The sequence below is a fragment of the Enhydra lutris genome, unplaced genomic scaffold (genome assembly GCF_002288905.1).
Source record: "Enhydra lutris kenyoni isolate GAN:26980312 unplaced genomic scaffold, ASM228890v2 scaffoldscaffold1, whole genome shotgun sequence".
Lineage (NCBI taxonomy): Eukaryota > Metazoa > Chordata > Mammalia > Carnivora > Mustelidae > Enhydra > Enhydra lutris.
The window spans coordinates 100,304,970-100,328,488 of NW_019154085.1; the positions used below are offsets into that span (position 1 = coordinate 100,304,970).

General features: G+C 33.8%; 1 protein-coding gene across 2 annotated transcripts in view; it reads left to right on the plus strand.

The window, feature by feature from the left end:
* Positions 1-23,519, plus strand: part of LOC111155763 (dipeptidyl peptidase like 10) — a 1,348,454-nt gene that overhangs the window by 871,991 nt on the left and 452,944 nt on the right. For both annotated transcript variants that reach the window (XM_022516189.1, XM_022516263.1), the window contains exon 3: positions 20,497-20,592. In XM_022516189.1, the coding sequence (XP_022371897.1) occupies positions 20,497-20,592 (96 nt within the window). The remainder of the gene's footprint in view (positions 1-20,496; positions 20,593-23,519) is intronic.

A 23,519-nucleotide genomic window follows, 5' to 3' on the forward strand; every position in this document is an offset into this window, starting at 1 on the left:
TGTTTTCACTGTATGCATACCTTTATTTTCACTTCTAGAAGTGTGCCTAAGAGTAAATTTTACACTAATTTTAGATGCCATGTTGGGAAAGAATTTACAGATGTTGAGATTGCCACTGTGGTTAGGTAAATCTTTATGTCAGGTAAGGATTTTGATCCATGAAGTTGTGCTCAAATCATTCCCTGGGAGCCAAAATTTAGAACTAAGGAAGCTGAGGGAACCAGAGAAATTTAGGCATCTCTGTCCAGAGAAATAAAACAAAAACTGGAAGCTAAAACTTAAGGATGTGTATCTGTCTTTGAAGAAATGCCAACTTATATTTTTCAAAGAGAGTGTATAATCCTGTCATTTATTGCTCATACAAACTTAAAGAAAGTGCAGTTTTCTAAGTAATACAGCTAAGGTCTGAAGCTTTTGGATAACTTAGGCGCCTAGTTTGTGGAGAAAAGATTGCAGAGTGAGTGATTACATTGACCTTCATTCAGACTGACGTGAGTTCATGACCTAGCCTCGATAGGTTCTTGAAAATAAGACTTTGAGGAAAAGGATTCTTTCTTCCTGTTGTCTTACATACCAGGTTTTTTTAATAAGGAACGATTGACCCTTTGAAACAAGGCTTTCAAAAGATTAATCTGTTCCTATTTATTTAAAAAAAAAAAAAGAATTTTCTAGAAAGCATTTGATAAAATTAAGAATTTTATTGGAATGGTGACAGCTGATTAGTTATTGTTATGCAAAACCTCAAAATGAATTTATTCTCCTTACTGTTATGTTCTACCAAAACAATTGCTTCTGGTTATAGTTAGTTAAAATGTCACGTTATATTATGTTGCAAGCAGTCTCTTGGCAGCTGCAATCTAAAAGGTGTCATTTAAGCATCTGACCTGTGTTTTAAAATGTCAAAGTGACAATTAAACCATCCCATATGCTTTTATGAGAGAGAAATAATGTTTTACAGATTTTAAGATTTGCGTTACTCACTTGTAAACATGAACATCAACTAAGATGCAAATTGTTTATTTTATTTTGTTGAATTAAAAAAGAAGATATGTTGTATTGATAGGCATAAGCTAAATTGTCTCTGCTTGTTTTTTCCAAGAACAGCACAGATGAGCCCATTTGAATATAGTATTACCCAGGCATCAACGGGCTGCCAAAGAGAAAACAATGACAGATTCTAACAGTTTCCCCCTGGATAACAAGGGTTATTGTTGCTTTCCTAGATCTATCTCTCATGCTGAATGAAAAATAATTTTCTCTGATATGAATAAAGTTAAGAGCAGTTATTTTTTTTGTCTTTGCTTTCCAGTTATATTTACGTTTAAGTCAAATTTGATTTTTTTACTTATTCTCATTTTTTGTATTATCTAATGAGATAAATAATGGATTTAGCTTACATTATGATGTGTTCAATTTAATGAGTCAAAAGAGAATCTGTTTTAATAAGCAACATTTATTAGCTCCTTGTTACAAGCCAGATATTATGCTAAGTGCTTTGTATGCACTATTTTACTTATCCTTACACCACTAATGTGAAATAGATACTATTAATTTATGCATATTCTACATTGTTCGGTTGAGTCTTACAAGTTAAATTGTCTGTCACAGAACCAGAACATGGAAAAGCCAGGGCTTTTTGACTCTAGCGTGTGTCTTAAGCTTTGAAATACAGGATAAGATATATTATTGCACCCATGGAAAGTATAGGCAAGAAACATATTAGAAAAAAAAATGTGCTCTGCTTCATTCTCACCCTGATTTCTTAATAAATGAGTTGATTCTGTATCTTCTTTAAATGGAATGTGTAACAGGGAAGGAATAAATTGGGGTACATAATGGGAAAATGGGAAGGGAGTGGCAGAAGTGGAGAACTGAAAATTATGCATGTAAGTTCTGTATGCATTTTTATTTCAGCTATTTTGTTTGTTTGTTTGGTTTTGGTTTTGGTTTGTTTTTTTTGGAACCTTAAACACCCGTGATAAAATATAAGGCTACACTTTTTTTCTAAACCACACTGTACTAAAATTATTTATATGTCACAGCTTTAAATATTTTGTCATATTTTTTCATTGAAATACAAATTTTAGGAATATGATAGCCTGCCTTCTAAAAATGGGAGGAACAAGACAGCCTGATCCTTGAGAAGCGAAGCTTCCTTAAAAGAGGGTGTTGCCTTCAACTCCCTGTCCTCCTGGAGGAAGAAGGCAAAAGTTTTTAGCATACATTTGCCCCCTGTGTTTATGGAAGGGGACATTTTAATAAGCAGTGATTTGTCAAGGGATTTATGATCCAGCTCCTTGTCTTTGAACTGTAACTTTAAGCTATCCCATTCCGGAGTTCATTCATTAGGTGTAAGAGATGACTCTATCTGTAGAAACTAATAAAACAGACAGACAATAAAAATCTTAATTAAATAGTCCTTTAAAATATCCCACTTAATGGGGCACCTGGGTGGCTCAGTGGGTTAAGCCTCTGCCTTCCGCTTAGGTCATGATCTCAAGGTCCTGGGATGGAGCCCAAATCGGGCTCTCTGCTCAGCGGGGAGCCTGCTTCCTCCTGTCTCTGCTTGCCTTTCTGCCTATTTGTAATCTCTCTTTCCATCAGATAAATAAATAAAATATGAAAAAAAATCCCACTTTCTGCCATTGTTCTGGTGAATGAAATTTTAGCTGGAACAATTTAATGAATGTTCATTGCTTTGACTTGTTTTCTACAATATTTCTCTTGGTCTAAGGTTATTCTGCTGAATGTAGGGCCCAATTGAATAAACTCTAGAAAAACTGGAATACTGAAAGAAGACTTGGGAAACATCTTTACTTATAGGGGAAGACTGTTCCTTAAATCTGTGCATAGGGCATAGAAGATCTGTGATCCTAGACTCACAGCTCACTTTGTTTCTCCTGAGGCATCATTTGTAATTACAGAACAGGGGGTAAGACCAGTAAATTCACTTTTTTATATTGATCGTAATTCAACATTTAGGAGTTCTAGTTACTCCAGTTACCTTATCTTTCCCAATCACATTCATTATCTTTATTGAGAACAATTTTAATTTTATTAAAGTGCAGTTCATAAGGTGCATGGCTGACCCAGTGGGTAGAGCATGCAACTCTTGATCTCAGGGTCATCATGAGTTCAAGCTCCACATTGGTTATAGAGCCTTCTAAAAAAATGAAATTATCAATTTTAAAGTGAGTGATCCAGTGGCATTTAGTGCATTCACACTGTGTGCAACCACTACCTCTGTCCAACTGTGAAGTATTTGTATCACCCCAAAAGGAAACCTTATACCCAGTGAGCAATTACTGCCCATTTTCCTCTAGTAATCACCAATTTTCTCTTGGTCTCTTTAAATTTACCTGTGTAATATTTCATGTAAGTGTGACCAAACAATATGTAATGTTTTATTCCTGACTTCTTTGACTTAACATAACGATGTAGGCATTCATCCATATTTCAAATATTAGTATTTCATTCCTTTTTATTGATGAATAGTATCCCATTGTATGTATGTGCCTCAACTTGTTTATCCTTGTATTCACTGATGGAAATTTGGGTTGTTTTTGCATTTTGGCTATTGGGAATAGTGCTGCTATCAACATGTACGTACATGTAGTTTTTGAGTCCTATTATTTTTTTCATGGTGAGGGGTGTATACCTAGGAATGGAATTATAGGATCATATGGTAATTCTCTGTTTAACTTTTTGAGGAATTGCCGTACTATTTTGCACATCATTGGAACCATCTTACATTCCCAACAGCAATACACATGTTTTAGTTTCTCCACTTCCTCACAGACACTTGTTATTTTCTTTCTTTCTTTCTTTCTTTCTTTCTTTCTTTCTTTTTTTTTTTTTTTAAATGATAGTCATCCAAGAGATGTGAAGTGGTATCTCATTTGGCTTTAATTCACATTTCCATACTGGTTAGTGATGTTGAGCCTCTTTTCGTGTGCTTATTGGCCATTTGTATATCCTGTGAAGAAATGTCTATTTAAATCCTTTGCTGCTGTTTTAATTGGACTTTTGGTTTTATTGTTGACTAGTACAAGTTATGTATTCTGGATATAATCTCTTGCCAGATATATAATTTGCACATATTTTCTACTATTCTGTAGGTTGTCTTCACTTTTTTGATAGTGTCCTTTGATGCACAAAGTTCTCAATTTTGATGGAGTCCATTTATTTTGTTGTTGTTGCTCGTGCTTTTAGTATCATATGTATGAATCCATTGCTAACTCCAAGTCATAGGGATTTACCAGTATGTTTTTTTTTTTTTTTAAAGATTTTATTTATTTATTTGACAGAGAGATCACAAGCAGGCAGAGAGGCAGGCAGAGAGAGAGGAGGAAGCAGGCTCCCCTAGACAGCAGAGAGCCCGATGCGGGGCTCGATCCCGGGACTCTGAGATCATGACCTGAGCCGAAGGCAGCAGCCTAACCCACTGAGCCACCCAGGCGCCCCTTACCACTATGTTTTTTTAAAGAGAGTTATGGTTTTACCTTATCTTTTTGGATCATTGATTGATTTTGAGTTAATTTTGGTATATGGTGTGAGGTAGGGAACCCACCTTCAGTTTTTACATAACACACATTTCTTTTAGCACCTTTGTTGAAGAGATTATTCTATCCCCATTGTATGGTATTTCACCCTTGTTGATTATCACTGATCACAGATAATCTGGATTTATTTAATGATGTGCATTTTTAATATATTGCTCTATGTGTCTGTCCTTGTGCCAGCATCACACTGTGTTGGTTACTATAGCTTTGTAGTAAGTTTTGAAACGAGAAAGTATGAATGGTACAAAATTTTTAAAATTGTTTTGCTATTCAGAGTCCCTTGCAATTCATATCAATTCAAAAATTGGCTTTTCCATTTTTGCAAAAATAGGCAGTTGTGGTTTTGATAGTAATTGTGTTGAATATGTGGATCACTTTGGTTAATATTATCATCTTAGAAATATTAGTCTTTCAAGTGACAAACATAAATTGTCCTTCCATTTATTTATGTCTTTAATTTCTTTCAGTAATACTTTGTGATTTTAAATGTACAAGTCTTTCATTCTTCAGTGAAATTTATTCCTAAGTATTTTATTCTTTTGAATATTACAATAAATAGAATTGATGTTTTAATATCTTTTTTTTTTTTTTTTTTGATTACTCAATGCTGGTGTATACAAATACAACTATTTGTAGAATGTTGATTGGGTACCCTTTAACTGTGTGGAATCCACTGATTAGTTCTTGGGGGTTATTAAGGATTCTTTGGTCTTTTAGTGTATATAATTTATTTCTTCCTCCCTAAATTCACTTCCATTTATTTCTTTATCTTGCCTAATTATTCTGGCTAGATTCTAGTGCAGTGTTGAATAGCAGTGGTGAAAATGAACATCTTTTTCTCATTTCTGATCATAGGGGTAAAGCTTTCAGTCTTTCATCATTGACTATTGTCTTAGCTTTGGGTTTTTCATAAATGATCTATTGGTGAGTTTGAGGAAGTTTCCTTCTATTCCTGATTAAAAAAATTTTTTTTACGAGCAGAGAGTGGTGGATTTTGTCAACGCATTTTATCATTAATTGAGATGATTATGTGTTTCTCTCTCTTTTTTTTTTTTTCCTAATAATGTGTTGTTACTTTGGTTGATCTTCTTTAGTTGAGCTCCCCTTACATTCCTAGGGTAAATCCTTCTCCTTAATGATGCATAATTCTTTTGATATGCTGATAAATTTGATTTGTTAATTAAAAAAAAACTGCCATTCTCTGCTAGTACTGCGTTGAAGAGTTTGGCATCTATATTCATAAGGAATATTAATAAATTGTCTTATGTTTGTCTAGATTTGCATCAGGATAATTCTAACTTTATAGAATAAATCAATAAGTATTCCCTCCTTTTCTGGCTTTTGGAAGAGTTTGAGAACATTGGTGTTAATTTTTTACATGTTTTGTAGAATTCATAAGTAAAGCCATTTAATCCTGTATATTTCTTTATTGGAATTTTTTTTTTTTTAATTTGCTTGTTACAAATCTGTACAGAGTTTCACAACCCTGAGTTGGTGACTTGAGACAAAATCAAGAGTTGGAAGCTTAACTCACAGAGCCACCCAGGTGCCCTTACAACTTACTTTGAATTGATGCTAACTCAACCTCAATAGCCTACATAAACTCTACTTCTATATAGCTTTGCCCTTCCTTATATTTGTTTTGTTGCAAATTACATCTTCTATACATTGTGCACCCTTTAACATAGATTTAAAATTATTTCTTCATTTGTCTTTTATATCATATAAGAAACATAGAGTGGAATTCTAAACCAAATATACAGTTGACTTTTATGTTCAGCTATATAGTTATTTTTACTAGAGTTCTTTATTTTTTCATCGGATTTTAAGTTACTAATTCCTTTTACTTCATCCTAAAGCACTCCCTTTAACATTTCCTAGAGGTCAGATCCACTTGTAATGAACCTCCTCAGCTTTTGTTAATCTCGGAATGTTTTGGTTTCTCCTTCAACTTTGAAGGATGGTTTTGCTGGATACAGGATTTTGGTTGACGGCTTTTTCTTTTCAGCACTTTCATAATGATATCTCATCTCTTTCTGGCCTCACAGTTTTTCATAAGAAATCTGCAGTTAAATCCATTGAAGATGCCCTGTATGTAAGTTGATTGTCTTTTGCTGCTTTCAAGATTGTGTGTCATTAGCTTTTGGTAATTTGATTACAGTGTGTCTCAGCCTGGATCTCCCTGTGTTTATCCTTCTTGGAGTTTTTGAGCTTCTTGAGCACATAAATACATGTATTTTGAAAAATTTAGCAGGTGTTTGGCATTATTTCTGCAGATACTCTTTCTGTCCTTTCTTTCCTCTCTGTTTGGGACTCCCTTTGCTCTTATATTGGTCTGCTAATGGTCTTCCACATGTCCTTCAGTTTTGTTTTGTTTCCTATTTTCTTCTTTTTGTTCCTCAGGGTAGATAATTTCAGTTAGCCTAAATTCTAGTTCACTGTTTTTTGTTTTTTTTTTTTTTATTCTGCCTCCTCAAACCTACTATTTAAAACCTCTAGTAATAATTTTAATTCTCATTGCAGTACATTTTAGCTCCAGAATATGTGTGGATTTTTTAAAAGATTTCTATCTTGGGGCACCTGAGTGACTCAGTAGTTAGGCCTCTGACTTCAGCTCAGGTCATGATCCCAGGTTCTGGGCATCGAGCCCCACATCAGGCTTCCCGCTTGGCAGGAAGTGTGCTTGACCTCCTGCTTCTGTTCCCTCTCTCCCTGTGTCTTTCTCTGTGTCAAATAAATAAATAACATCTTTAAAAAAATTTCCATCTCTTTAATGATATTCTCCATTTTTTATACATTGTCCTCCTGGTTTCCTTTTGCTCTTTTTTCATGGTTTCCTTTAGTTCTGTGAGTATATTTAAAACAGTTGATTTAAAGTCTTCATCTAATAAGAAACTTGTTTCTTCTTCCTTAGGGGCAGTTTTTGCTAATTTCTCCTGTCAGTGGACCATACTATCTTGATTCTTCCCATGCTTTAAATTTTGTACTGAAAACTGCATTTTGAATACAATAATATAGAACACTTGATACTGGATTCTTCCCCTTCTTAAGAACATATTTTTGTTGCTGTTGTTTGCTGTAGACTGGAGCTGTTTTTGTTGTTGTTTAATTGACTTTTCTGATGTATTTTGAAAAGTCAGAATTTTCTGTCATATGTAGCCTCTGAAGTTTCTTTAGCTAGTGTTTCAGCTAGTGTTTTTACAAATAATTCCTTGACTTGTAGGAGCCAAACAAACTCTCCCATTCTTTTCAGATCAGTTCTGTGCTGGGGATTTAAGTCACTACTTAACCTGGTCATTTACAACTCTGCCTTGGCTGTCAAGTCCTGTTTTTATTAAGCCTAGAGTTCAGTCAGGGATGGACACTTAGGGTCTTCTCAGGTCTTTTCTGAACATGCAACCTACTCTCAGCATGCTTGTGGTTTCCTGAATTTCCCAATATATGTAGGCACTTTGAATTTCTAATTTCTTAAAGAAAAGCTTGCCCCAGCTTCTCAAGCTTGAGTGCTCTGTTTTATGTTTTAACTGTAATCCCCCTCCCTCAGATAGCTGTGGCTTATTCATTTACCTTATAACATTTTTCATAATATCCACTGATTTTCTGTGCTGGGCATTCTGGGTCTGGTATAAGAAAAATAAGTGCCTTTTGTCAGTCTTTCCAATAGCCCCAGACAAGGCAGAGCCGGCAAACAGAGATTCTTTGAGATAAGGTCTACTCTGCTTCTTCCAGAACCCAGGGACCAAGGTCACATACTCTAAATGCAGGCTGTTGACTTAAAGATCAACACGGTACTAGGGAGGGGATTGGAGTAATGACAAATACAAATGCCACAAAGCTTTTCTACTATTTCTAGATTACTTTTTTCTTGATTCATTGTTTACTAGATTGTTGTAAATCTTTGACTATTTTCCAGAGTTCTGACAAAGTTTATTCTGGCTATTTTGCTTCCTTTTTGATGTTTCTGTGGAGTAACAGCCTCATGGAGCTGCCTATTCCTCCATGTTCACTGATACCCTCTGATGACAAACTTTGCTGATACAGTTTACATGTGCTTTGGCCTCTGTCTGTGATTAACATGAGTTCTTTATTCTACTTGAAACCTTCAAGCATAGGGTTTGTATCTTTACCATCTACACAATTCCCCATGCTTATCATACCATGCATAATAGTTTGCATTATCAGTACAAACTGGGTTTCCAATAAACGTTGACCAGGAACAAACTTGCCAATTATTCATGCTTACATTAGCAATTAGAGATTTTAACAGAAGTATTTTGTGAAATTTCTTGAGGGGGAATATAGTATATAGGGTATGATGATTAAATCTGATGAAAAAAATCTGATGAAAAAATGATGATATTGCCAAAAAGAAAAATCCACATCATAGAGACCTATAAAACTATTTATTATACACTTAGCTGTTTGAAATGTAGATAAAAGTAAACAGTGATATACACAATAGGGCTTAGGGTAGGATAATTTAACAGATTATTAAGGACCTAAAAATACTTTTTGGGCATTTCAATTATATCTATCAACATTTACTGGATTAGATATTAAATTATATATGAATATATGTTATTAATATATATAACATTAAATATATTAAATATATTAAATATTAGATTTAAAATATAATTGAGAATTTTTCTACATGTTTCTTAATCACTTAAAATGGCAATAATAAAACATGTGAATATACATGCGAATATACATGACATATAATAAAATAGTCACATTTTTCAGAAGAAAAAATAGTGAGAATAGCATTATTTCTTACTTTTTACAAATCTATTTAATGTCTGGATGAATAGAAGGCATCAGATTTCTCATATGTTTTCCTGTGTTAATTCTTTTTGGTTGCCATATATGAAGGAATCATGATCTCATAATTATACATAGTTATAAATGGGAGATGTGTTTTAATAGCTTTTCACATAATTATAGTTGTCCTTCCTTGATCCTTCTTGAAAACTTGGCAGGTGATTGATTCTCAAAGGTTAGTTGCCGTGTGGAATCTGAAAATATGTCAATAAATTATCAGTACTTTTCTCTTCTTTTTTTTTTTTTTTTTAAAGATTTTATTTTTATTTATTTGACAGAGAGATCACAAGCAGGCAGAGAGGCAGGCAGAGAGAGAGGAGGAAGCAGGCTCCCCTAGACAGCAGAGAGCCCGATGCGGGGCTCGATCCCGGGACTCTGAGATCATGACCTGAGCCGAAGGCAGCGGCTTAACCCACTGAGCCACCCAGGCGCCCCTATCAGTACTTTTCTACATTAAAACCCATTAGTCCACCTTTTACGTTAGAAAGATCTCTTATGCATGATTCTGTAGCATTGTGCCTCGGCCATTTGCAAAATATCAGTTCATTGCATTATGCCAATTTTCCAATTGTTGATGGGGTTATTGTACAACATAAAAACAAAGCAGAGCAAAACATAGTTAAAGTCACTGATGACACTACTTAAAAGTCTCCCTAGAAAAATTCTGGAGAGTGCTTGCTGGTTCATTCAGTAGCGTGTGTGACTCCTGAACTCAAGGTTGTGAGTTCAAGCCCCACATGAGATGCAGAAATTACTTAAAATCTTAAAAAAAAAAAAAAATTTGGAAAGCAGTCAAATTCAAGGTAGAAGTCACCAGTTTTCCAAAATGTATGAGTTTTGCTTAAGAGCTTAAATTTTATAATTTTATAATTTGTAACAGATAGTCACATGTATGTGTGTTTATATGTTCATGCATGTATGTTTTACATGAGAGGCTCATTTCACTCATTTCGAAGGAAAGCATTTGCCTGTGTATCCTGTGTTTTCTGAAAGCTTGCATTATGCTACTTTGGTTTTGTGAAAGATCTACATGAGTATAATAAGGCTTCTTTTTTTTTTTTTTTTTTCTCTTTTTTTTTTTTTTTTTTTTTCTTTTTTTTTTTTTTTTTTTTTTTTTTTGTAAAACTGAAAATCCTTTTTGGATTTCTTTTGGTTAGCCAAAACAAGCACTGATGTAGGACATTCATAAAAACAGGTACAATATAATGTGAGCTCTCAGAAGGCAGGGGGTACTTTCACTTTATGCATTTCAGTTTACAAAAGGTTTCAAAGGAACAGATTACTTTCAAATACCAAACGAAACCTATACTTAAATCTGAAGTCATTGTTTGTTATTCATTCCTTCTTGTAAATATGGTGTTACATAAAAAAAAAAAAGGTGGTTAATTCAGTTCATAACTAGCTGCCAAGGTGTTTTTCCTTGAGATGATGATCGTGTTGGCATACAGTGGAAGGGGTTTTGATTTTGTTGAGTGTACTTCAGATTTTAAACACATTTTACACAGATATTAAAAGATTTAAGTATTGATATTTAATACAATTTTTATATTTTATAATTGTATCAAGGAAATTCTTGAGTGAAATTGCATTTTTTAAAATTGAGCGCATATAGACATAATAGTGTTGGCTCACAATAAAGTGCTCTGAATTTCATCCACCATTGTTTTGAACCAAGGGTGAAAATTTCAACCCATTGTAAAAGGAAGATAATGTTGTAATATTATTGTGAATATAATTTTGAGTGTAGGACCCCTTTTTCGTAGTTTTCACAAAGTATATATATTCTATAAACCTGAGCTATAGGGTAATAAAGATAGGAACCAAAAATTTGCTAATGGTAATGTAATTGAAACAAACAGTGTACCCAAGGGAGGAACACGGCTATATAAGAACTCAAAGGCTCAAAGCAGAACCATAGTACTTTAAGGTAAAAAAAAATAAGGAAAAAAGCATCATTCCAGAGTGTGCATGTGTCTGCATCATTGCATAATTTTCTCACAATGTGAAAAGCCTTTGTGCAAGTATATTTCTCGTATTTAGCTTTTCTACTCAAATCCAGGAGATGTTAATTTGAAAAAGTCCTCAAAAAGAGGTTTGAGAATGATTAGCATTTTGAATAATTGACTAATTTGACTAATTAAACCTATGAGTAAATCCTAAAGCTCTTGATTTATTTATTCAAGAGATGACAAGTTTGAGGTAGAATTTAATAAGTCCTTCAGAACCTGAAAATACATTCTTTCTTTGATGAGCACTTAGAGTCTCTGCTGAAAACAAGGGGAAGTTGTCTAACATATAATAGAAGTGAGGGAATCATACTGCTAGGCCATTGTGTGAGTGTGTGTGTGTGTGTGTGTGTGTGTGTGTGTGTGCATGCACACACATACCAGTGTGTGTGCATGGTATTTCCAATAAAATTCTATATGAAGGGGCCAAAAATATGGTAAAGTAGAGCTGTTCTGGTTGTGGAGTTCTGACCACATAACCCCTGTCCTTCCTCCTCCAGTCTTTGTACTGAGAGAGTTTATAGGAGTTTCTGGAATACAGCAGGTGGTGGTGTGATTTTGGTTGGAAATTTTCTCTCTATGAAGAGGAAACTGATGTGTAAACAGACTAAGTGAAATTGTCATGGGCATATGTGCTAGCTAAGGGTTGAACTAGAATTAGCATATGACCTCCTAGCTCTGATGACTGTTATTTCAGCACTCTTGCTTGTTCTTGTGTGAGAATAGAGATGGGAGTATGGTCCATAACCGTGGTTGGGAACCTTAGAGAAGATGAAAGGGTTACAGGAGGCAAACTTTTGGTAATCCACATTTCATTATTTCATATTCAGTGTAAAATTCCTAAAAGTTCTCCCCCTGTATGGTGAAAAAGGAGCAGGGTGGGGAAGGGGAAGAAGGAGAAACATGAATAAATATAGAATACTTTATTTACCAGCTGTCCTGTTGGATTCTACTCAGTATAGACCCAGCTTTGGTCATAGTTTGGTAACTTTTTGCATAGCTGATTTTTAATATGCATTTTTATAATTGAAATATGGCTTTTGATATGAATACCATGTGCCAGAAATATACTTAGGAAGGAAGATATGTTAGTGGAAAAAAATCTGATTTAGGGAATAAATTGTATTAGAAGGGTATATATTAGTAGAGTTTATAAGAAACTGGGTAAATCTGAATCAAAAGTAGTTGTAGGCAGTAGAATTGATGAGGAATTGACTGGCCTCTTTGCTCAAGAAATTTAGCTATTGCCTCAAGACACAAGAGTGAAAAAAGGCAAAAGAAAGAGATACAAAAGTAAATTCCCGACATGCCAGAAGGAACAAAGGTGGTTTTCTGGGACTATAAAACAGATGTTATGTGATGCACTAATTCTTTTTGTGCTTCTGCTTGAATGGCTGAATTGATGGTCACAACAATACTACGTGACAAGCTGCTTGAAATTTCCTTCACTGAAAAGAGTATTAATTTATTATTTGTGTGATTCATATTTTTGACCTTATAGATTCAACATAGTCAAATGTCCTTCTTCCAAAAAGAGACTTTAGAGTGAATTTTACATTTTACCTTTTTTTTAAAATTAATTATAAGAAGAAACTCAAATACTGAGTTTCTGGTAGGGTAAATCTGAGATTTACATTCATAGATCTTGAAACATTTGGCTTAAAACAAGAGTGAAAGACAAGGATGTTCTAGAAGACCAAAAACACATTTCTTTGTGGTTCTGAAATTGAAAAATTTAAAGCTGCTTCATATTGACTTATACATTTTGATGTTTTAATGATAATAATGAAAATGACTAACTTTTAGTAAATTGAATATTTTGCCTAATGATTTCCATATATTTGCTAATTTCTTTAAAAAATAAATAGGGGGTGTACCTGGATGGCTCGTTGAGTTAAATGTCTGACTCTCGATTTCAGCTCCCATCATGATCTCAGGATCTTAAGAGCGAGCCCTGTGTCCAGTTGCATACTTGGGGTGGAGTCTGTTCCTCTACCCCTCTCCCCACTCATGCTCTCTCTAAATCAAATAATCAATCAATCTATCAAATTTTCATTAAAAAAATATCCACCTCTCATCATCCTTATTCTTAACTAATAAGGTACTAATAAATACAATAATATTTCTGGTTAGATTGCAGTTAAATATGAGATACCTCTCTGATGTCTCTCTGTGTGTGTGAGTATGTATGTATACATACTATATCTGAAAACCTATAATAATTAATAACTGCTGGTAAAGGCTAAGTATTTTTTAGCCAAATAAGACCCTATGATTATTGTTATAATAATGAAGAGCAGCACAAAAATCTAATAAGATGCATGGTACAACAAAAAATCACAAGAGGAGAAGGTATAGAGGAATTGGGGGTTGGGTAAAATAGGTAAAGGGGAGTGGGAGAAATAGGCTTCCAGTAATTGTATGAATAACTCCTAGGAATAAAAAGCACAACATAAGGAATGCAGTCAGTGATATCGTAATGGGGATGTAAAGGGACAGATGGTAGCTACACTTGTGGTGAACATGCTTATAATATATAAACTTGCCAATTCACTAAGTTGTACGTCTGAAACTTATGTAACATTGTATGTCAACTGTACTAAAAAAAATTGGAAATGGTAATCATTCGTTAAATGGTTACAAGATATAGAATCTTAGCTAAAATGTTAAGCTTTGGCAACATGAATTCAGTGACAGAACGAACATTAAATAATTCATTCCATGTTCTTTTTTCTGCTCTAATCTGTCTTTTAAGATCATAGACTGTTATTGGTATTTTTGTGCTTTCTTCCAAAAATCCAATCTTGCTTTTAAATGGCCTTTTGAAATAAGTTGATTGCATAATCTTAGAAGAAAAAAGAAAGTTCTTTAGTATTGAACTGAAGAAAAACTAATTTCTGACTTTCAGTTCTTCGTTTCTCTTTATAGAAACTAATTGTGTTACTTTTTATCTAGTTTACTGTTGACATCAGAGGTTCAGAAATATTTCTTAATTCCTATTTGAAATAATTTCCTGTTAAAACACTAATAAAAAATATCTAATCAGCTAGTTAGAATTTTCCACAAGAAATACAAAACCATTTCCCCTTCTGTTTATGTGATTCTGTCCTCTCTCCTGATGCCCACTATATCACCACCTCCATTTCCCACTGCAGTGTTTAAATCTCTATCTACTTTTACAGGAGGTTGTTACCTGTTTAGTGTTAGTACAAGCTACTCTTCTAGCACATTTCTATTTTATTTTATTTCTATTTTAAACATTGGTGAATTTTTAAAATTCACTGAAATGATAATACCTTTCCCAACCCTTCGTATCTGATAGTCATGGCTAAATCCCAGACCTATTCAAAATATTTGTTGCTTGAACATTTCTCAACCAGTCAACAGACCATAAAGTTTTGTTTTATTATCTAACAGCTTCGGCATTAGTTGCCTTCTTATTTTCCATCTTTTTCCCCCATTCTTTTCTTTCACTAGGATGTTGAAACACTATATAGCAGACTAAATGTCAAAGTGTTTGTCATTTGAGATCAGATACACAATCCCAAATTCTCTCTAATGTTTCTTAATTTATCACCAAGAAAATGAATAAAGGTTTGCTAATTCCCAGTTAAATAATTGGTTCATAATGTAAATTTGAAGAATTAAAGTACATATTATTGAAACAGAAAAAAAACCCACAAGATGTGTCCTGGTACAACCTGCACCTATTTCTTTTGTTTCTTTATTTTTTAAATTTTTAAAATTTTTATTATTTTATTTTATTTTTTAGAAAGGAAAAGAAGGGCCAAAACCAAGAGTTGGAAGCTTAACCAACTGAGACCCCCAGGCACCCCAAGAGAGATGAATATTAAATAAGTAATATTTTGTTATATTAGGGAATAGATAGTGTTTCAGAATTTCCTCTTAGGAAGATTTGTAAGAAAGGTACTTTACATGAGGAGGTCATCTCTTAAAATCATTTACACTCTGTTACCACTTTCCTTCTGACCTATCTTCTCTGCGTTCAATGTGAATGAATTTGGGATGAATGGATGGTGTCCATGAGTCTTTGTTGTTAAGTGTGGCCTTTGTGGTGAAATACAGAGAAAGTTGTTAAAAATGTATCAAATAATAAGATTTCTCCAGATTAAAAAAAAATTTCCAGATGATTTTAGCGTAAATTCAGTTCCTATGAAATGAGGTTCTAATGTGGTTTATATTTGCTGATGAGGTGTGACAGGGAATGCTTGAATGCTACTGAAGAGGTGAAACAGCTCCCAGCAGTGAGCAGAGGTTTAATTTGGAATTTTCCTGACAGGTTACAGGCCATTTTCTTGAAGAAAACAAAACAAAACAATAAAGCCCTACTTCTTAGTGAGTGCTGTGAGAAAAGAGAAAAGCCATGGCAATGGGACTTTCTTGGGCAGGTTGAACCAGAAAGGAATGTTGATAAGATCAGAGGAGGGGATGCTGAGGAGCTGAATTTCGATTTGGAGAAGGGTTCTTGTGGCTAAAAGATAGCAAGAATATTCTTAAAATAACATATATAATATTGCATATTGTCGTTTTTAAAAAGACCTAATTGATACAGTCTGAAAGAGGATGAGGAGAGAAAACTTAATTTGGGAGACATTGGAGTTTACTAAGTCAGAGAGATGCAGGTTCTATTTCAGTCCTGCCTCTTACTAACCATGTAAACTTTGTCACTTTTAATCTCACTGGGTCTCAGTTTTCCCTATGGAATGAACATGCCCAATAGGATTGGGAGGGCATTTGGAAAATGGAAGATTAATTGCAAAGGATGAACACCCCAAAAGATTATGATGAGATTTGAAGAGACAGGAGATAGAGGAGAGAAGCCAGCTTGGGAGAGTATTAAATGAGAAGCTTAATTACTCATTATATATAGGCAGAAGAACACTTTATTCCAGGACTGAAAATTTCAAGAGACCTTAGTGCCCAGGAGCTAAGACAAATTTAAAGAAAGGAATGAAGAAAGAAATGAAGGGAAAAAGAAAGAAAAAAAAATGAAGTATATAGTTTGTTCTCTCAGTAATGAATGAAACCAAAGAAATTAATTCTTAAATCATATATATGTCTCTCTCTTTCTGATTATTGTTAAAAGGTGTCATTACCACCATTATTATTCAGCATTGTTTCTGGCATTCAGCATAATGGAATAATTCACTAAAATGAAATAAATGCTTTTTAATAAATGGTGCTAGAGAATTGGGCATCCAGTAGAAGAAAATTTAAATGAAATATGAATCTCAAATGATCCTCAAACCATATTCAAAAAGTAAATCAAAGTGCATCAGGGACTTACATACAAAATATAGAACTATCACCCTATTAGAAAAAAAAATAGGAGAAAATCTGCAAGATCTCAGAGTAGGTAAAGAGTTTTTGGTCTTGACACCAAAAACATGATTTATAAAAGGAAAAATGGATGAACTAGACCACAATGGTTTTGAAAACTTTTTATCTGGAAAAGTCCTTTTTAAGAGGATGAAAAGACAAGATAGAGACTTGGAAGAAGTATTTGAAATTGACTATCTGGCAAATGATTTGTATCTAGAATAAAGAACTTTCTAATTCAATTGGTAAACGAACAAACAAACAAAAGTAATCCAATTAGATATGGGCAAATGGCATGAATAGACATTTCACTGAAGGAAATATGCTGTTTATAAATATTCACATTAAAAGATTTTTATTAGCTATTTGGGAAATGCAAATTACAACCACAGTGTGAAAAAAGGCCCATTTCCAAAGGTTGCATGTTGTATTATCCTTTTTACATAGTATAACAAATAACAAAATTACAGAGGTGGAAAATAGATCAGTGTTTGCCAATGGCTCAGAGGGAGGCTATGGTAATAAAAGTACAGTTCTGTCCTGGTGACACAGTTATTCTGTATCTTGACAGTTGCTCATCATATATAATAAAATCACATAGAACCAGACAGACCCACACACACATACACGAAAGAGTACATGTAAAATTGAAATCTGAATAACTTTGTATAAATATCAATTTCTTTTTTTGATATTGATTTGCAAGATGTTGCATATATTTAAGAGAAACTGAATGAAGTATATAAAGGGTTTACTTTCTGTATTATTTTGTATAACTGTGAATCTGCAAAAACCTTATATATCTATAATATATAATATTGAAAAACCTTATATATCTAGAATATATAATATTGAAGTAAGAATGATAAGTATTCTGTTCATGATAATAGTAAACTATATATAATTAGGACTAAATAGAATAGGAAAAGTAGAGGATCTATATGAAAAACAGAAGATGTGATCTAATAAATGTACAAAAATGAGTGGTATAAGTAGTTATAAGTAGTTCTGAGTGAAAACCTATAATATTACTAAATGGCTAAAGTTTTTCAATTCAGTGTGCATATGTAGTGCAATTTTAATAAGATTCTCCATTTGATAGGTTAAAATATGATTTTAAAGTCCATATAAAGGAAGATATGTTTGAGAATTATTGATATATAATTTGAAATATTACATGAAAATAAGATTATTTGATATGGTATACTTGCCTTATAAGATATTTCTTATATTAACATTTATAGCTGTATCTGCATTATAAAAGATGTAGTAATAAAATATGTGTAAAATCTGTATGATAAAAGATATAGTAGACAAAATATGCTGAATTTACCTAGGAACAACAATAACAAAATCTTTGTAAGAAAAAAATACACACACACCCCACACAAACATATATATATATATTTTTTTTTTCTTTTTAAAATATTTTTAAGATTTTATTTATTTGAGAGAGAGAAAGCTGGGGGAGGAGCAGAGGGAGAAAGAGAGACTAAGAATCTCAAGCAGACTCTGCTAAGCTTGGAGCCCAATGCAAGGCTCAGTCTCCCAACATTGAGGTCATGACCTGAGCTGAAATCGAGAATCAGGTGCTTAATAGACTGAGCCACCCAGGTGCCCTGGTTTATACAAGTGTGTAATTACTCGTATCTACCATTATAGATCATACAGCGTAGATTTACTGATTTAGAAATCTTCTGTGCCCCACCTGTTTCCTTCCCCACTCTTCCCCACAACCCCTGGCAAACATTCTTCTATTTTTAGTGCCTCCATAGTTTCCATTTTCCAGAATATTACATAATTGAAATCATATAGTGTATAGTCTTTTTTTTTTTAAGATTTTATTTATTTATTTGACAGAGAGAGAGAGATCACAAGTAGGCAGAGGGGCAGGCAGAGAGAGAGGGGGAAGCGGGCTCCCCGCGGAACAGAGAGCCCGATGTGGGGCTCGATCCCAGGACCCTGAGATCGTGACCTGAGCCGAAGGCAGAGGCTTTAACCCACTGAGCCACCCCGGTGCCCTAGTCTTTTTGAATTGTCTTCTTTTACCTAGTTGTAGGCATTTGAGTTTCCTCCATATGTTGTCATAGTTGATGGCTCATTTTTTATCACTACATAATATTCTCTTATCTGGATATATCACAGTTTGTTTATTGATTGACCTCCTCAGGGACATCTTGGTTCCTTCCAAGTTTTGGCAGTTATGAGTGAAGTTCATACCCAGAGTTTTGTGTGAACATAGGTTTTCAGCTCATCTGGGTAAATACCGCAAAGCACAAATGCTGGATTGTGTATTTAGTTTTGTGAGAAACCACTTACTTGTCTTCCAAAGTGGCTTTAACACTTTGTATTCTGTCCAGCAACAGATGAGAGTTCATCATTTTATTTATGACTGAGGCCTTCTCTGATGCCTTTTGCAAGACATTTCCCTTCATTTCTTTGAATTTCTGCAATACTCTGTTATCCACATTCTGACATTTAGTATTTTCTCTTTTGTTTTGCAAGTGTGAATCCCTCAGGACAGATCCTAGATATGTCTCCAGGAACTTAATACTTCATTTAAAATTTTTTAAAATTAAAGGTCCAGTATTTGTTGAATGCATAAAGAAAGTTCCAATTTTGATGTGTTGGAATCTCAAATGGAGCATTTTGTTTTAAAAGTCCATATATGATCACTATGTCCTCTCCTGGCCTTGGGATCATACGGTTCTCACGATCACCATTAGTACTAGTTTTTTTTTTTTTTTTTTTTTTTCAGTTGTTTCTTAGCAGTTATTTTGTGGGTTAAATATGTGGTTGATTCATGTCAGAGGAAATTGCATTTGAAGTTATTGATTCTTTACCCCAGCTTTTCAGCTGGAAGAAACAAAGCTCTCACTGCAATAAGTGCTGAACCTTTAAAAAACAATATCTAATGAGGTTAGTATATATCTTTGACATTTTATTTTCAGCCAGAGTGAAGGTCACTGCTGAAAGGTAACAAAGATGATTTTATACAGTAAATAAAAAATGCTATTGAAAAGAAAATGAAATACTGCTAACTTTCTATAGCCCCTTGTATCAAAAACACGTTTGTTATGCCGGATTTTGGTACTTCAACCATATTATCTTTCTATTTCTTAGACTCTTGAACTAAAAAGGGGAGTTTAAATAGTTTTTATGTCAGGGGCTTACATAAATGTATACTTTTTATTAATATTCGTGGATTGTATTATTTGAATTTTTGTGTTTAACTTCTAAATCTATTTAGTATTTGGTGGTAATTACTTGGTGGAACTTGGTATTCATTCTGTTATTTGGTGAACTTCCTTCTGAGTTGGGAAGTTTTCCTTATTGTTTTTATCAAGGACCCTCAACTCTCTCATCTTTGGTGTTTACAATGAAAATACAAATTTAGCTTTAGGAGAATATGTCAAAGTCATTTTAGAAAGTAATGAGCTGGATTATGATTAAACCCTAAAAAATGTGCGGGCACAATGCAAAACAGGAGCTCTTAACTTCTTTTATATTATATCACTACCTAACAAGAGATAGATCTATTAAATTTGTGCTAGATGAAGACAGATATAATATTTAAAATAACTTAATATTTTGAAAAACTTCGTGAAACGAAAAGCTTCAAATGCCAAAGTCCGTATGATGATAACTACTTTATATTGTCCTCTAGTTAACATATCTTTGTAACAAAATAGTCCAATTTTTAGAATTCATTAGTTTTAAAACTAACATGAGAAGTGTCTAATCTAAGATTTATTTCATTTTAGATGAACTCACAAATTCATCAGAAACTAGATTGTCTTTAGAAGACCTCTTCAGGAGAGACTTTGTGCTTCATGACCCAGAAGCTCGGTGGATCAATGGTATGTGCTCCATTTATTTTGAATTTCATGTCTTTAAAATTAAAGTAAACAAAGTAAATAATGGCATTTTTAATTAAAATGGTATTTTAATCAGTGATTACATATACCGATATACTACTTAATCAGAAATTAATACCTTGGCTCTTGTGAGAGAAAACCAGTTCCTAAGATAGGTCATCAATCAAATTATTCTCCAAGTTTTAGATTGACTGTTGTATCTCTGCTGTTCTTCATGATCACTAGTTCTGTGGCTTTTCAAGCATGTGTTAAATCTCAGCATTTCTCTGGGTCATTCTTATTGGTGTAGAAGTCTAGATTTGGGGAGACTGTGTATGTAAGTGCTTCAAATTTGGCAGTTGGATTAGTTTTCTTTTCTCCCTTTGTGGCTTTTCTTTTTAAGCTTAAGTGCTACTCTCCAGGGAGAATCTTTGCAAAGTTGAGGTCTTTAGATATGGCATGGAAATATACTGAACTACTTTGTCCTTTTCCAGCAAAAACACTGCCTCAGTTTCCCTTAGGTTATTTCTGATTTTATCATTATCAAAAGTTTTAAAAAAGTATTTAGATTAAAAAAGAAACAACCAAAAATAAAAGCTACCAAATGGCTCCATGGACTTTGGTTTAACTTAATGAAAGGTAATAGGAGAAGTTACTGGATAATCTAATCATAAGAAATGTGTTGGTAAAAAGGAAGTCATGTTTCTATTCCTTGACGATTCCAATTTGCCTTTCCATACGAATCACTGCTGTTAGATAGCTGTTAATCTTTGCCCTTCATTTTATTTAGACATAATAACTTTGCTTGTTTGCAAGGCATAGAGTAGATTATTTATATGACAGATAAAAAGGATCTTTGTCTTTTTATGTAATAAAGATCATCTCACATCCAGTCCATCTTTCTTCTCTAGTATTCTAATTAAGTGCATTTATGCCTGCAAATCAAATGATAATTTGTGGAAGCTATAAAAAGAATGTAACTTAGTTTTTGAGGGCAGAGGCCAAATCATACTTGTTTACCTAGCACTGATACAGTTCTTGGAGATCAGCAGGCACTCAAGATTTGAATAAATGAATGAATGTATTTAATTGAAATCCAGTGTTATTTTTAGGTAAACTCAAGTTTCAGTTAAAATTGGTTGGAAGATGAGTGTGTATCGTAGGGATGGTATTATAGATACAGAAAACAAGACAGTGTTTTATTTATTTCTTTGCAAAATTTTATTTTGAATTATTCATTAATTTGGGACTTGCCATTCTGTTGCCTTGCACTGTGATTACTTTAGATGTACCCTATGTTTAGTTCAGAAGAGCACTGTGACTAAGGAGGGCTAATAAAGAGGTACGTCATTAACATTAGATGGATCTCTCACAAATCCTTCCCCTGCTTTTAATTTTAAAATCATCTTCATACTTGCTAGCATTTCTATTTTCTATTAAAGGAGGTGGCATAGAAATTGTGGAAAAAATTGGGAGTCATTAGATTTGAACTGGTCAGGAACATTCTGTTTTATTTACCATAATTTTGGCCAAACTATAGACATTTGTGTAGTCTTTGACTTTGGAAAGCAATAAAAAATCATGGGCTTCATCACCCTTCTCAGGTGAGCTTGGACTATTCAAAGAGGCATTTACTCCTGTGTATAACTGACACTTTGATATTGAAATGCCAAAAGCCTGTACAAATACTTATGGTGAACTACTTGCTAAATTAAGCCACATTTCAATATCTAGGACACACATTCCACTTTAACCCTTTGCAGGATACCAACATAATGTATTTGTGGTTAATCATTTTCATCACTTTTTTCATCATTTCTTTTCCGATCACTGGTAAACCCCATGTTGAGAAAATATCCTCAGACAAAGCTAGAGTGTTGTTATTAAACTCTGAGTAAAACCTAACACCTAAAATATTTATGAAATGATTTGGCATAAAAAGAATCTTTGAAACAAGGTTAAACACACTTTAAGCTTTCAGACGCATGCCGTCCTTACAAATACCACTGAAGAAACAGACTCGCTGTTAGTGGATTATGTGCACTGGCTTGCTTTTCAAGTAGGGCAGTAGATTTGTGTTCATTCATTTCTCTTATCCAACTCAGATCTCCTTTCTGGCAATCATTAGATACGTGGCCTATTTACACATTCCTCACATAGCCAGAAAATACAGTGGGAACTATGTGGATAAAATGTGTGACCTTGGCCTCATTATCACAGATTATATCTAAGGGTGAAATGTCATCTTTTTCTTTATGAGATGTCTCACTAGGTCATCTTTATATAAGTGGCTTGAAAGAGTCAAAGCTGAGCTCATTTGGAAGCTTCATTTAATTCTTGGAGGTCACCTAGGAACACTTAATGCATTACTGGTCAAGGAGAAGGAGGGAGTCGACATGGCCCTGGCAAGTCTAGGATGTAGTGCAGTAATGTCGTTCATTATGCTGTTTCTCAACTAATATATCTGTGAATGTCATTGCAGCCTTGGATGGGTGCTCATGTTCATGGTTAGCTTAACAACTGCCTTCCCCCAAATCTGCTCATATCCTTGAAATCTCCATTTTTATAGCATCATCTTCCTAGTTATGTCACCTTGAAACCTGGAAATCCATTTCGGTAACATTATTCATCTCCCCACATATATTTGATGATCAATCAATCATCAAAGAAAGACCCAACATTAATTGGGGGCCTTCTGTGTTAAATTTTGTGTGAGATGCTTTTTATCCATATTTTACAAATAGCATGTAAAGTTAAAATTATTAACCCCAGAAAACTGAGACTTTAGCAAAAATATGTATCCAAAAACACAGCTGATAAGAGATGGACCCTGATTTACCGACTTTGTGACTATGTTCAAGTGTAAAACTTACCCTCTTTCGTTGTTCAGCTCTGAGATGTCGTTCCCAGCCTCTAACACATGTGCCAAC